General features: G+C 43.7%; 1 protein-coding gene across 1 annotated transcript; it reads left to right on the top strand.

Annotated features, from left to right (window-relative positions):
- Positions 1 to 3,404: 3,404 nt before the first annotated feature.
- Positions 3,405 to 14,687, top strand: LOC149437083 (acyl-coenzyme A thioesterase 1-like). Its single transcript, XM_089661115.1, has 3 exons — positions 3,405 to 3,987; positions 9,702 to 9,904; positions 13,748 to 14,687. Exons 1-3 carry the CDS (start codon positions 3,441 to 3,443, stop codon positions 14,321 to 14,323), a joined length of 1,326 nt encoding a protein of 441 aa, XP_089517241.1. The 5' UTR covers positions 3,405 to 3,440; the 3' UTR covers positions 14,324 to 14,687.
- The last annotated feature ends 464 nt before the right edge of the window (positions 14,688 to 15,151 follow it).

The raw sequence follows: 15,151 nt of genomic DNA on the forward strand, positions 1-15,151 counted from the left end.
GCGGCAATCAGGGACACTGCTGGGCCACTTGTGTGGCGATCAGGGACACTGCTGGGCCACTGCGGCAATCAGGGACACTGCGGCAATCAGGGACACTGCTGGACCACTTGTGCGGCAATCAGGGACACTGTGGCGATCAGGAACACTGCTGGACCACTTGTGCGGCAATCAGGGACACTGCGGTGATCAGGGACACTGCTGGGCCACTGCGGCAATCAGGGACACTGCTGGACTACTTGTGTGGAAATCAGGGACACTGTGGTGATCAGGGACACTGCTGGGCCACTGCGGCAATCAGGGACACTTCTGGGCCACTTGTGTGGCAATCAGGGACACTGCTTGGCCACTGCGGCGATACTGCTGGGCCACTTGTGTGACAATCAGGGACACTGCTTGGCCACTGCGGCGATCAGGGACACTGCTTGGCCACTTGTGTGGCGATCAGGAACACTGTGACGATCAGGGACACTGTGGAGATCAGGAACACTGCTGGGCCACTATGTGGCGATCAGGGACACTGACATCAGGGACACTGCTGGGCCACTTGTTGGGCGATCAGGGCCACTTGTGGGCGATCAGGGCCACTTGTGGGCAATCAGGGCCACTTGGGGCAATCAGGGCCACTTGGGGCAATCAGGGCCACTTGGGGCAATCAGGGACACTTGTGGGGGCAATCAGGGACACTTGTGGGGGCAATCAGGGCCACTTATGGGCAAAGCCACTTGTTGGGGCAATCAGGGCCACTTGTGGGGGCAATCAGGGACACTTGTGGGGGCAATCAGGGCCACTTATGGGCAAAGCCACTTGTTAGGGCAATCAGGGCCACTTATTGGGGTGATCAGGGCCACTTTAGGGGCGATCAGGGACACTTTAGGGGCGATCAGGGACACTTTAGGGGCGATCAGGTGTCTACTACCTCTTCTTGGCTGTTTCTCCTCTCACAGACAACTCCGTGTGAGGAGAAGGAGGCGGAAGCCGCACCATGCGGCTTTTGTTTACACTTATGCTGTGTCCTTATTGGACACAGCTGATCACATGGTATGGGACCGATTTCATTGGTCCCATACCATGTCACGTAATCTACCGAGTCCGTCGGACTCGGCGATCATCGGGCTCGCGGGTGCGCGCTCTAGGAGCCGCGCACGAGCCTCAGACACAAGGTGCCGTTTAGAGACGGCAACCCGCTCCTGTAGATGTCCCGTCCTGCCGTTTATAAACAGCGGCCGGACGGGAAGTGGTTAATACAACTTATTCAGTAAGCCAAGAATGTGAAAAAATATATAAAATGTCCAAACACCATAAAAAATATATGAATAAGTGCTTTAGTCTTCAATATTCAAACTTCATGTGAAAAAAACCCACACAAATCACCATGCACAGATCCACCACCAAATAGAATGGGTAAACTCACCAGAGCAATATGCTGGTCAGATTATAAACTAGCACAAACGCTTCTGCTCTGGGAGCAACGATCTGCAGATGGATAACCAGCGTATGTGGGATAATTCAAATGGCACTAAATTCTTCTCAGTGGATACAAATGGAGAAACAGAAAAAGGGCGCACCGACCTAGTGCATTATCGTTTAAAATAATTTATTAAAGAAACAAAAATAGATATCATACTCACAATGGACATAATAACACAGGCATGTCAAACTGAACAAGGTGTATGAACCAAGGTTGGCTCTGAGGAAGAGGTTGTGTCCTCGAAACGCGTTAGTCAGTTGGTCATCCAGGGTTCCATCGTATGGACTCAGATGTTGTTTGGATCATACACCTTGTTCAGTTTGACATGCCTGTGTTATTATGTCCATTGTGAGTATGATACCTATTTTTGTTTCATTAATGAATTATTTTAAACGATAATGCACTAGGTCGGTGCGCCCTTTTTCTGTTTCTCCATTTGTATCCAGTGTATTCGGACCACCCTGGTCTGTTGAGGGCAGCAAGCAGTGCATATTCTAGAAAATTCCAGAACATTCCTATTGGGTCTACTGAGTCCTTTCCTAGCGCAGGAGTAAAGTGTTTGTTGTGTTGAAATTTTTCTCAGTCTCGGAATGAACTCAGGAAGTAAGAGAAGAAAGACTCATAGCGTAACACTGTATCAAAAAAATGTATTCATTAACATTCATCATATATCCCAATGACATTTACTAGTGTCCGAGCTGACACCAGCATAAATAGTGTGCACAGCAAATCAAACAGCCTGCTCCGGTGTACACAGACACCGACAGCTGGCTGAACGCAGTGACGCCACCTCCAGAAGCACTGCCCTATGCTGCGGCGAACTGGGCTGGGAGTTCAGCATCCTCGCAGCCTTCTAGGACACTTCCAAGGCCCCAGAGGACTGCTGCCCATTCACAAAGTGTAGCACGCTTCAAGCATGCGCAGTAGGAAACTAGCTTCACTGCCAGTTTCCCTTAGTCAGGATGGCATCTCAAGCACCCATCAGCCGATTGAAGAATCAGCTTTGGGTGAGGATACCGCTGGATGCATAGACAGGTAAGTGTCCTAATATTGAAAGTCAACAGCTACAGTATTTGTAGGTGCTGACTTTTTTTTTTTGGGAGGTGTCAGGGGCCGGAACGCTGTTTTAATTCTTCGTTGCAGCCAGAGAGAAGGAGAAATGATTGTTTTTACAGCCTTTATGGATGTAAAAGCAATCAGTGTAAAAAAAAAAATCTTCATCGCTCCCCACAAGTAGTACAGTGTCACCATGGTGACACTGTACTGCTAGGGTGACAGTATGTAAAAAAACAAACAAAACATAATAATATAAAAAAAAATAATTAAAAATGTAAAAAAATGTTTTAAAAAAATTATAATTTTTGGTTATAAACTAATTTGGGTTTTTTTTTTTTTTTACTAAAAAGATAACTGAATAAATTTGGCCAAGATTTATGATGAAATATTATTTATTTGCAAAATTTTATAAAAAACACTTTTTTTTCAATATTTTTGGACATTTTCATTTGTATAGCAAAAAAAAATAAAAATCCCAGTAGTGAATAAATACCACCAAAATAAAGTTTTATCTGTCTCAAAAAAATGCTAAAAAATTCATATGGGTACAGTATTGTATGATCGCGCAATTGTCATTCAAAGTGTGATAGCACTGAAAGCTGAAAATTGGCCTGGACAGGAAGGGGGTGAGAGTGTCCGGACTTGAAGTGGTTAAAACCGAACACATTATTTACACAGCTTCTGGGGCTGATTAAGGTGTTCATTAACCTCACGTGGAGCTTTAGTTGCTATAAATTGCCCTCAGAACCTGTGTAATTAATATGTGTTCAGTTTTAAAGGGATGAGGTGGCCATCCTACTTGTATACAAAGTGACACGCAGTTGGATTTGCTCTGAGATCGGCTTGGCTGGTCTGCCTGCAGTCACATGACTGCCCAGTGTAGTCAGAGAGTATTGTTGACACCGTGAGCAGAGGCATGATGCTGCGTGGAGGGAGTCGCCTTGCTGCTGGGCTCCTGAGAGCCTCCTATAGCTATACACAGCTAAGCAGGCCAGTGTGCCTGTCTGCGTCTCCTCAGTCTAGCCTGGCAGATGACAGACTCCATATCACAGTGCAGGGGCTCAGCCCTAGACAGCAGGTGACCCTGAGAGCTATGGTAGTGGATGAGCAGGGATGCCTGTTTGACTCCTGTGCCCACTATGAGGCTGACAACTCTGGCACTGTGGATCTGCAAAGGGACGCCTCCCTCGGAGGGGACTACACAGGGGTGCTGCCTATGGGGCTGCTCTGGAGCCTGTCCCCCTCCGTCATGGAGAAGCCCTTCCAGAGACTGGAGAAGAGAAGTGTCATGAAATCCCCTATGATCATGGAGCTGTTGGTGCACAAAGGCCACACCAATCCCAAAGCTTTACCTGGGCAGGTGGCGGCTAGGACCAAAATCGAGAGACTATTCTATGCCCCGGGAGTGCGACAAATCAGACTGAGAGAAGGGGCAGTTCGGGGCAGCCTGTTTTTACCTCCAGGTAATAATATTTGTGAGGGGGGAGTCACTAAAGCATGATGTATTTGTATTCCTGTGTGTAGTTTGTTAACTTGAACATGTTTCCAATCCATGAAAGGAATTAAACCTGCATGTTATTTTAACAATTTGTGTTCTTACATTTAAATGATTGTAAAGGTTCGTAAAAAAAGAAAAACAAACAAACATGTCCTCCTTAAATTCTCTGTGCAATGCTTTAGCACAGAGTGGCCCCGATCCTCCTCTTCTGGGGTCCCCTGCTAGCGCTCTGGGCTCCTCCGCGTGCCACTTCCTATGGTGGCACACATACGGGCTCGATCCTGAGCCACTCTGTGTGTGTCCATTGACACACACAGTGCTCTTCGACCCTGCCTTCCACTTCATCCTCACTGGATTTGATTGACAGCAGCAGGAGCCAATGGATCGTACTGCTCTCACTGAATCCAATGAGGAGGGAGAGAGAGAACAGCTCTGCTGCCTCAGTCATAGCGCTGGATTGTGATTGGGCTCAGGTAAGTATTTGGGAGGGAGTGCACATAAAAGGTTTTTTTACCCCAATGCTGAGGATGTATTAAAATACAACACACACATCCCACAGTCCTTGTACCCACAAAATATGCTTTGAGTACCGTGCCACAAGTGAATCTAACCTCAGTACGATCTTTTTTAAAAAGTTACATATGCTTTTCTGCACACAGCCTACCTTAACCCATTTACACTTTTATGTGGGATAAATCTGACAAGCTGACTGTCAGACAGAAGTGATCTGGCAGCTCTGCTAGTCCCCCCCCCTCACTGCACACCCCTGTTATGTTTGCTGAGCCCCATGTGCCCATCTGTTGATCAGGGCCCATCATTGGCAGGTGCTGATGGGTACAGGAGAGGTAGATCAGTGAAGGGCCATTTTGTTGATTGCTCTTTCCTGTTACTGACCCAGAGGTGATGTGTAAAACGACACTTCCGGGTCCTGGCCAGGGAATATACACTTCAATAGCTTCACTGGAGGGCAGGTGGGCAGGCAGGTCCCAAACTAACTAGAACCCATCACCAAGAAAATGCATCACATAGGGGGCTATTTGTTTCCTATGTGATTTGTTTCCTATGTGATGAAAAAAAATGTAAAAAAAAAAAAATTTAAATTTGTAAAAAAATTAAAGTAGAACTATAGGCAAAACTTCTTTTTCTTTTGGATAGAGCAAGGGAGGGTTATAATCCTTGTCAGACTTTTTTTTGACCATCTGTGTTCCATTTTGGAGATTTCCCTTCACTTTCTGTCCCATAACCAAAACGGGAAGTGAGAGTTACCGGTAATTCCTGCAAATTTAGGGATTTCCTTGGAGCCCTCCAGGTTACTAGAACTAGTGTTCCCATTGGAAAATTTCTCCTTTATTACTTTTCTGGGGACAACCCAAAATATGGGATTTTCTCTTACTTTTGATGATTATGATAAATAGGACAAATAGGATTAATTTCCCTAAGTTTAGGTTTACACCTATACGTTTTCCACTGTGTTTTGCAGAAATGCACAGCAGTCCATTTAACATGATTTCCTATGGGTCAGATTCACATCTCTGCGTTTTCACCCGGTGCATTGTTTGGAAAGGGTCAGGGATTTTTTAAACGCAAAACGGTGCATTTTTGGTTCTACAGACTTCAATGGAGACGCTGCAGAAAAGCATGTAGTGCATTTTTGATGATGTGCTTTTTTTTACACGTTTTTGATGCGTTTTGATGCGTTTTGCATTTTATTCTGCCCAGCAACAAGTTGGGAAAAACGCAAAATGCACCGCAAAAAGCATTGCAGCATGAAAATAGTGTAAAAAATGCATGTGCAAAAATGCAAAACGCATTGCAGAAACAGATCAAACACAAATTGCATAGGTGTGAACCTAGCCTAATGGAGGTACAAACAGCAATAAAAACTGACAAGTGTTCTAATCTCTCTCTATCTGAAAAAAAGTTTTGCCTTTAGTTATAGTTTAAAGCACTTAAAATCCCCCCCCACCCCCAATATATTTGAACACCCCCCAATACACGAATGTACCAAAGTAAATGCATGCCCTGGGAGAGCTTGCACGAAAATATTGATTGCACTACACATGCTACATGTAGTGCTTACCCCCGAAGATGCTGCTGGATATATTGGGTCCCCTCTTTCCTGTGCCCATGACTCTGCATATAGCACCACACACACTGTGACACACCTGGCTGGGTGGGGAATAATTATTGCAGATATATACAGTATGCAGTAGAAGTTCCTCAGAAGCAAAAGAGATATGAAACGGCAGCAATGATTCAGCAAACAGTTAAACTAAGCAAGGAATATATTGCAAATAGGTGAACAGTAGAAAGAAATATGCTGTAGAAACAAGCAATGGGAGTAGAGACAGTGCTAACAAAGGAGAATTTTATGCCACGCTAACAGCTCAACAGTCTGTAATACTGTATAATCTGTTCTGCTTGCCAGCTTGTTGGGGGCCCAAGTATTATGCTAAGGTGTCCTAGATAACGTTCCTTTAAGCACTGATGATTACATTGACTCACTGGTTTGGTCTGGTTAAAGCGGAGTGCCACCCAAAAGGGGAAGTTTCACTTTAAGACTTTGTCCCCCGCTCCCCATTAAGGATTGGCACCTTTGGGGAGCGAGTACCCGAATTTGACAGGTACCCGCTCCCACTTCCGCTGCCTAGGCAATCGAAAGCAGAAGTTGTCCTCCCTCCCCGTAGTCTTCTGGGACACGTTACAGGTCCCAGAGACTACGGAGCCATTCGAAAAGTGCATGCACAGTGGGCACCCGGCTGTGAAGCTGCAAGCTGTCACAGCCAGGTGCCCACACTGAAGATGCCGGCGTCAGGGAGAGAAGACAGCCGGTGAAGCCAGCGGTGGTGAGGACACTGCTGGAGCGAGGGACAGGTAAGTGGCTGTATTTTAAAAGTCAGCAGCTACAGTTTTTGTAGCTGCTGACTTTTTTTATTTTTCAGGTGGAACTCCACACTAATATTGTCACTGGCTCTGTGATACTCACAGGTAACACTGTCCCTCTTTTGTCAATGTGCGATGTGGATTTGGCCAACCGCCTCTTACCATCTTCTGTAGATGGTTTCCCTCTATAACCAGGGTGAAACACAGCATGTGTGTGTTGACAGTGTTCTTTTTTTGATCAGGCAGTGGGCTTCACCAGTATCCACGGTTCTTTCCAATGTCATCAGATGTTTGTCGCTGTGCCTCTTTTCCTCTCAGGTACAGTGGTGAGCAGGGGTGGACTGACAACTCATGGGGCCCCCGGGCAATAGGGCATCATGGGGCCCCTGTGTCCTTGCCCAAACTCAAAATAAGCCTATGAAAAAGGTACCAGGGGCATCTCATGGGGCCCCCTACTGACCCAGGCAGTGCCCCAGTTTCCAAATGGTCAGTCCGCCCCTGGTGGTGAGCATTCTGACGGCAACCAAATATGCACACAGTCCTCTCAGAAACAGCCTCCACACTTTTTCCCCTTATCTCCGGAAAACCGCAGGGAAGCTCCTCTTCTCTTTGCCCCAGAGCCTCGTGGGATTTGCAGTTTACTCCTTTCAGCTCACCAAGATAGCTCAGTCTGTCAGAACTACACCTCCCACAATCCTTGCAGTCCAAGATGTATGTCTATTCCCACTTGGTAGAGGGTGGACCCAACACTGGCTGCTCCTGTAGCTGTGCCTGTGTAAAAGTCTCCTCTGCAAAGGACAGAGTACTTTTCCTGAATGACCTGCAGATTGGGCTACATACATATTGCCATGTGTGCTGGACTCAGATCAATAATTTTTAACCCATTATTCACAGTTAACTTTAAACTGAAGACCCTTACAGTCTTTCTAAAGTGTCACCTTTGCAAAAATCTAGGGTAGCAAAGTTTGTCACATTTTCACGGTTGCGTGCAATTTTAAGCCTTGATATGTTGGGCATCTATTTACTTGGCACAGTCCCATCTATTATATTTTAGCAAACAATTGGCCAATGTATTGCATTTGTGTTCCCCAAATTTAACTTTAGTGTGTTTTTTTTTTTTTTTTTTTTTTACTGAAATTGCACTAATATTACATGACAAAAAATGGAACTACTTCTATTGTATTTTATACGGTTTCTGCTTTTATTATATAAAATTTATAATGTTTTGCGGGTTTTACATAAACATCTGTCCTAAAATGTAAACGTATACAAAAAAATGCAAAAACGGCCGAGTCAAAGAACTTCATGCCAGTACAATTGGCATTGCTGTGCCAATATATATATATATATATATATATATATATATATATATATAAAAAACAGGTGTGCAAGAAGCTGCATATCTTCAATCAGTCGCCTGTTAACTGTGGGCCAACTGCTGCTGACTATGCAATCCACTGCTGGGCACATATGAAAGAGGTCTCACAACAAAAAAAAAAAAAATACATACACACCTACACATGTAAAATAGTGCATGAAGCAAAGATTATCAAGTAGCAAGCTATCAAAGCCCATCTTGTACCAGTCTGTCCTTAGTAAAATGGTTGCATTGAGTTTCTGCATTATTACTTGACATCATTTACTGAATAGGTTGAAAGTTACCACTTGCAGGGCGGGTTGGCTTTTGACAAGGTGATATGCATACTTGCACATTATGGTGCAACTACAGTATCTCCCAGAAGTGAGTACACCCCTCACATTTTTGTAAATATTTTACTATATCTTTTCATGTGACAACACTGAAGAAATGACACTTTGTTACAATGTAAAGTAGTGAGTGTACAGCTTGTATAACATGTAAATTTGCTGTCCCCTCAAAATAACTCAACACACAGCCATTAATGTCTAAACCGCTGGCAACAAAGGTGAGTACACCCCTAAGTGAAAATGTCCAAATTGGGCCCAATTAGTCATTTTCCCTCCCGGATGTCGTGTGACTCTTTAGTGTTACAAGGTCTCAGGTGTGAATGGGGAGCAGGTGTGTTAAATTTGGTGTTATCACTCTCACTCTCTCATACTGGTCACTTGAAGTTCAACATGGCATCTCATGGCAAATAACTGTCTGTTGCCAGAGGTTTAGACATTAATGGCTGTGTGTTGAGTTATAACACTGTTATACAAGCTGTACACTCACTACTTTACATTGTAGCAAAGTGTAATTTCTTCAGTGTTGTCACATGAAAAGATAGAATAAAATGTTAACAAAAATGTGAGGGGTGTACTCAGTTCTGTGAGATACTGTACATGCTAGTGTTACCTTCTCCAGTGATGCAAAGTCCATGCACCCTTGTTGCTCATTCCATGAGAGTTGACATCTACTTCCAGTCACTAATTAGTCCATATATGTATTACAATAACATCAGAAATCATTCTTTAAATGCTACTAGTATAAATCTTTGTATATAGAGTGCTTTCAGCTTCTGGGAATCCCCTCGCAGCATCAACCAGACTGGGAGAGGGAGGGCAGTATTAGCAGCCAATGATCCTCTGCTGCAGGGCACGTGCTGACAGGTGTGTCCCTGACCAATCTGTGATATTGTACAGGTCAAGAGCTTGGCTTTGCTATCTGGCACCAAAAGGCTGCCTGAACATTATTACAAATCCTTTGGAAGGCATAATAGTTTCCAAAAAAATATTTTTTTTGAATGTGTATTCAAGCTGTATCCATGCCCTGGGTTTAGCTATAATGAATATGACACATTACTCCATGTTAAGAATTCCACTTTCTATTCACAGGGGAGGGATCATTTCCTGGAGTGATTGACATGTTTGGAGATGAAGGCGGTTTGGTAGAATATCGTTCCAGTCTCCTAGCTAGTCATGGATTTGCGGCTTTGGCCCTCCCATATCTGGCTTTTGAAGACCTTCCACCAGCAATGACTGAATTTCACCTAGAGTACTTTGAAGAAGCTGCCAAATTTCTATCCCAGCATCCTAAGGTAGGAAATGAGCAGAGCTATTTTATCATTTATGTCTGACAGTTGAGAGTTGTTATCCCTCTGATGCAGTTTAAAGACGTTCTTATAAACATACTGTATAAAGGAAAGGCCAGATTCCTTTCCTCTGCATCAAGTGGAGAAATGTACAAGTTAAAGTGGTTGAAAACCTCAGACATGAAATATGAACAAAGCATAGCCCTTTATAGTGTGTACATGTCCCAGTCCAGAGCCCTCAGGGGGAGATTTACTAAAACTGATGCACTCAGAATCTGGTGAATCTCTGCATGGTAGCCAATCAGCTTCTAAGTTAGGCTTGACAATAAAACCTTGAAGCTGATTGGTTGCTATGCAGAGCTGCAATGGATTTTACACTCTCCAGTTTGAGTAAATAACCTCCTAAGTGTAATTTCTGTCTCCTGTCTCGTTCCTCTGCTATCTGCTTGAGTTACTTCTGATAAGTTTTCATGACACTAAGAGAATAAAGGTGACAGCAGAGGGCACAGCCTGTGATTGACAGCCTCAGCTTTGTTCCTGTGTGCTGTGTGAAGGGGGCGTGCCCTCCCACCAATCATATGTCAGAGCCCTCCTCACTGAGTGTAACTTCAGCTCTTCGCCCTCTTCTTTCCAGAACTAGGAGATCCTCTGTAAATTCTGCAGTTTGAGTAGACTTAGAGGGAAACCCACAATGCGCTTCCTGTGAAAACGTACCGCTACCTACAACTCCGCCACTGGATTTCCACCCTTCGTCGCAACTCCTCTTACCCATTTCAGAAAATGGCATTCGAACACATCTGCTTTCACTCACTGTGAGCCCGGGGCACCATCTCCTCCATCTATTCTTCCCTATTCATAGGAAGTTCATCCCGCTCCTACCTGTGCAGTTCTAAATGGAACAAGATGTAACAGCCCCTCTAGAGCTGGAGGACTGGAGCAAGGCCTGGTCTGTTATAGCCAAATGCTTTTTCAACATTGTCACTATGGAGGAGGCCTATAAAGTTCTTCTTCGCTGTTATTGGGTCCCGACCCACATAGCTCACTCGAACCCATCATGTAGTGATGGATGCTTCAGAGGCTGTGGCCAGCATGCAGATCCAGATATGGTGGTCCTGCCCCCTTCTGGTGGGCTTTTAGTCATGGATGTACGGCCTCCTTTCGACCCTTCCGCAAGGACCCCCGACATGCACTTCTCCACTGCCCGCTTCCCGGTCTCTTTTATTACCAACAGAAACTGGCCACATACCTTTTCATAGCTGCAAAACGCACCATTGCTAGGGCCTGGTGGAAGCCTTGGGTGGGGTTTGCGAAGGTAAAGAGCATCTTGACCACTCTCATGATTCGTGAGAAAATGACAAGTATACTCCATGACTTTCACCCCAAGATCCTTAAAGTGTGGAGCCCATGGTGGTCCTACACTCTTCCCACTCTGACCCGACTAGCCTGGGAATTCCGGGGGATGCCTCCTGACTCGCAGGCACCTTCTTCTGTTCTCTTCTAACTGTACTCCTTTCTCTCTTTGTCCTCCCTTGCTCTCTCTCTCTCTTCCTGCCTTTTTCTCCCCCCCCCCCCCCCCTTCCAATCTACCACACCCTGGGTCTCCACACCCAGAAGTAAGCTGCCATCTCCAGCACTGGCTGCTGGATACCATTTGTCCTTAATTGTACTGAATTCCTCAATACTGCGATATGTTTGTAACTCAATGTTTCTTTTGAGTCTCGGTCCCCTGCGTGAGACCCAACCACTTACTTTTTGTTTTATTATAATTTCTAAATAAAAACAATACAAAAATATTGTACCAGAATAGACGTAGAGGAAAGATGGCTATAGATAAATAGGTACAATGTATGTAGGAGGATCTATGTGTCACCTGAGGCTAGTCACTTTAAGAAGTACTCTCTCTCTTCTCCTTGCCCACCCTTGCCCAGTGTGCTCTTTCACCTGGCCATCCCAGACAGTTTATCATATAGCTGAATGTTGCCCTGGTCCAAAGCTGGTCTTTTTCAACTTAGTCACTTGGTCCATCCTATGTCCTGTATTCCAAAACAACTCTTTTTCTCATATCATTTAATTAAGGTATATCTATTTTTAAAGGCAAGTCAGTTTTGGGTCAATTATTTTTAAAGTATGCACATTCTTAAATTATTTTTTTTCATAATTTTTCATCATTAAATAATCTATATTTTACTATAAAATATTTTAAACAGGGTGCACCCATAACATTGGTTTTGCAGAGCATTCTGGGTTTTGTAAAGGTGGATCACAACTGTAGCTTCTCCACCTGTAACTGTCTCCCTAATTGAACTTTCTTAGGGCCCAGGTTGAACAGAGCGGGTAGGAAAAAAGAGGTAAATCATTTCTCTGGCTCATTTAAATCTATGTTCAGTCTGAGTTTTGGCTATTCAGCTCAAAAACAAAGCAAAGCATTTAAGGTGTATGTCGGGGCGAAAAATAAAATGTAAAACATATACTGTAATATTCCCAAAATAAGAACTAAAAGGGAGAGAGAAGATGACGCCAGCTAAGTGTAGTGGTTAGTAATGCATTTATTAGCATAGGATTAAAAACACTCATAAGAAGTGGAAAAATATAAAGCTCATCTGTGGATGGATGTGGGACCACTCCTCTCCGTCCTGCAGGTACTGCACCTGGAACACCATGGGAATGGGCTGAGGTGGTTAGAAGCCGTGTGGACTGGTTAGTCCCATTCTCTTGGTGTTTTAGGAGCACTGCTCCATCCACAAATGAGCTTTATATTTTTCCACTAATAAATACATTACTAACCACCACACTTAGCTGGCGCCTCCTTCTCTCTCCCTTTTTGTCTACATTCAGAGTTGGCATTACTCTAAAGGATGGCTGCTGCGATTTAACCCCAGGGCTTTAAGAACTGTCAAGGACTCCTGTATGTCTATGGACTTTTATCACACTGCCCTTCTTTTTATAGTGCCCTGATTGTGTGTTTTCTCTACATACATGCATATATTTCTTATTCTTATTCTTATTCTGTTTTTATCAGATACGTTATCATTTTGGGATAATCTATCAATGTGCACCAGAATCTCTTGTCATTTTTTTCCAAAATAAAATCTAGCAGAGTCAATAATTCTCCCAGAAGTTTTTTACTTAATCAGCAAGCATTTTCTGCACTTATTGAGCAGCCTGTATAACAGGCCCAAAGAAAGCAAATAAGAGAAGTCCATTGTTTGGGATTTCTTGCTTTTTACCACTTCAGCCTCAATGATGTGCCCATACGTAGGTTGTGGTTCTACTGGGATGATGCCTGCAGCTATAAACATCACCCTGCTAATGTTTTTATTAGCAGACTAATTAACCACTGGATAGCTTTTACAGGCGGTGAAATGAGGTCCCTCCTCCCGCCACCATCCGGTGCCTTTCCAAGTGACATACTAGGCATTTATTTATTTGGCGTACCATCATCTTTTATATTTGACCAAACAATTGGTTATTATATTGTGTTTTTGTGCACTAATATTCATTAAGGTATTTCTCCAATAAAGTTATGTTTGAAAAACCACTGCGCAAATACCTAGTGACATAAAAAAAAAATGCAACACTCACCATTTTATTCTCTAGGACCTCTGCTTAAAAAATATATAATGTTTGTGGGTTCTAAGGGATTTTCCTTGCAAAAAAAATGGTAATTTTTACATGTAAGAGAGAAGTGTCAGAATACGCTTCAACTTCTATAAATACTTGACTAAACCTATATATAGTTTTTAATTATATTTATATATGCATATATCACTGTATGTTATTTGTTAATTTATGTAAGCATGTTTAGGTTATGTTTTCCTCTCCATTTGTTTTTTTTTCTGGTTTCTCAAGGTACGTGGTCCTGGGGTCGGTGTAGTCGGAACTGGCAAAGGAGCAGATCTTGCGCTTTCTATGATTACATTCCTGCCTCAAGTGGTCGCAGCAGTAAGCATCTCCGGCTGTTGTGCCAATACTGCTGCCAGCTTGTCTTACAAGCATTTCACCATCCCAGGCTTGGCATACAACATGAGTCGGGTGCAAGTGTCTGAAACAGCAGTGTTTGATGTGTCTGAAGCTCTGGATGATCCTCTCGATCCCGCTAACAGTCAGTGCCTCATCCCAATAGAGAAAGCTAATGGCACATTTATGTTCGTTGTTGGTGAAAATGACTTGAACTGGAAAAGTTCTGTGTATGCTCAGGCAGCAATAGATCGCCTTCAACAACACAGCAAAAATAACTTCACCCTGCTAACATATCCAGGAGCTGGCCATAGAATTGACCCCCCATGCTCTCCATTCGCCCTGGCAGCAGTTGATCGGGTCTTGGGTGTTCCTATTCTAGGAGGCGGGAAACTTAAAGCTCACTGCCAGGCTCAGGAAGATTCCTGGCAAAAGATACAAGACTTTTTTCACTTTCACCTAAGATGAACAGGTAGAAAAGACAATACAGTACATGAGCAACTATGTTGAATGCCATTGAAAGTGTGAAGAACCTTTTATAAGGAGCGTGCCAAAGCCTTTGGAGTTGGTTTGTGATTTGACTGATGCTAATATTTGCACTATGACTCACAATAACAATCTGTACTTGAATTTTTTGCCTACACAAACTTACTAATAATCCAATTTTTGTTATAATTGTACAAATATTTTGAACATTTCACCATACACAACATTAAAAAGATATGTGGAATCCAACCAAGATTAAAGTTGATCTCTAGGGATAAAAAATAACCTTTTCCACTCCACCCCTGTACTTGATCTTTATTTTTTATTAAAACAAATCTACCTAAAAGACCTGATTACTTGTTCTAAACTCCAGTGAATGGTTGGGTCCTAGGTCATCTTTCTTCTGCTCTGTAATGTGAGAGGGTCTAATCTTCAGTGCCCACACATCCTGGACAATGTGGATGTTGCACACTGGCTGTAAGAAGAGTCCAGATCTTGGTCCTCACAGAGTCCTAAAGCCTTCAGGAGGGAAGTCACATAAAGGGTAGGCACAAGTTCAGTTGGTAGAACCAGCAAAAACAATGGAGTGCAGTTTCTGACCACCAATCGCCACTATCGTAAAAGGCAATCCTGGGTGGACAAAAGGCCAGTTGGTTGCACCAGCAAGGACAACCGAGAGCAGCTTTTGACCACTGGTCACCACTATAGTGTCTCTAGGTAGTGTTGACCAGGGAAGCTGCTCTCCATTAGGGGTGTTTGAAGCTTCTATCATTAACAAAAACAAGATTGGGTTGTGAAGGGTGGGGCAGA

The sequence above is a fragment of the Staurois parvus genome, unplaced genomic scaffold (assembly GCF_062004578.1).
Source record: "Staurois parvus isolate SC_StPar_1 unplaced genomic scaffold, SC_StPar_1.0 ptg001316l, whole genome shotgun sequence".
Classification (NCBI taxonomy): domain Eukaryota; kingdom Metazoa; phylum Chordata; class Amphibia; order Anura; family Ranidae; genus Staurois; species Staurois parvus.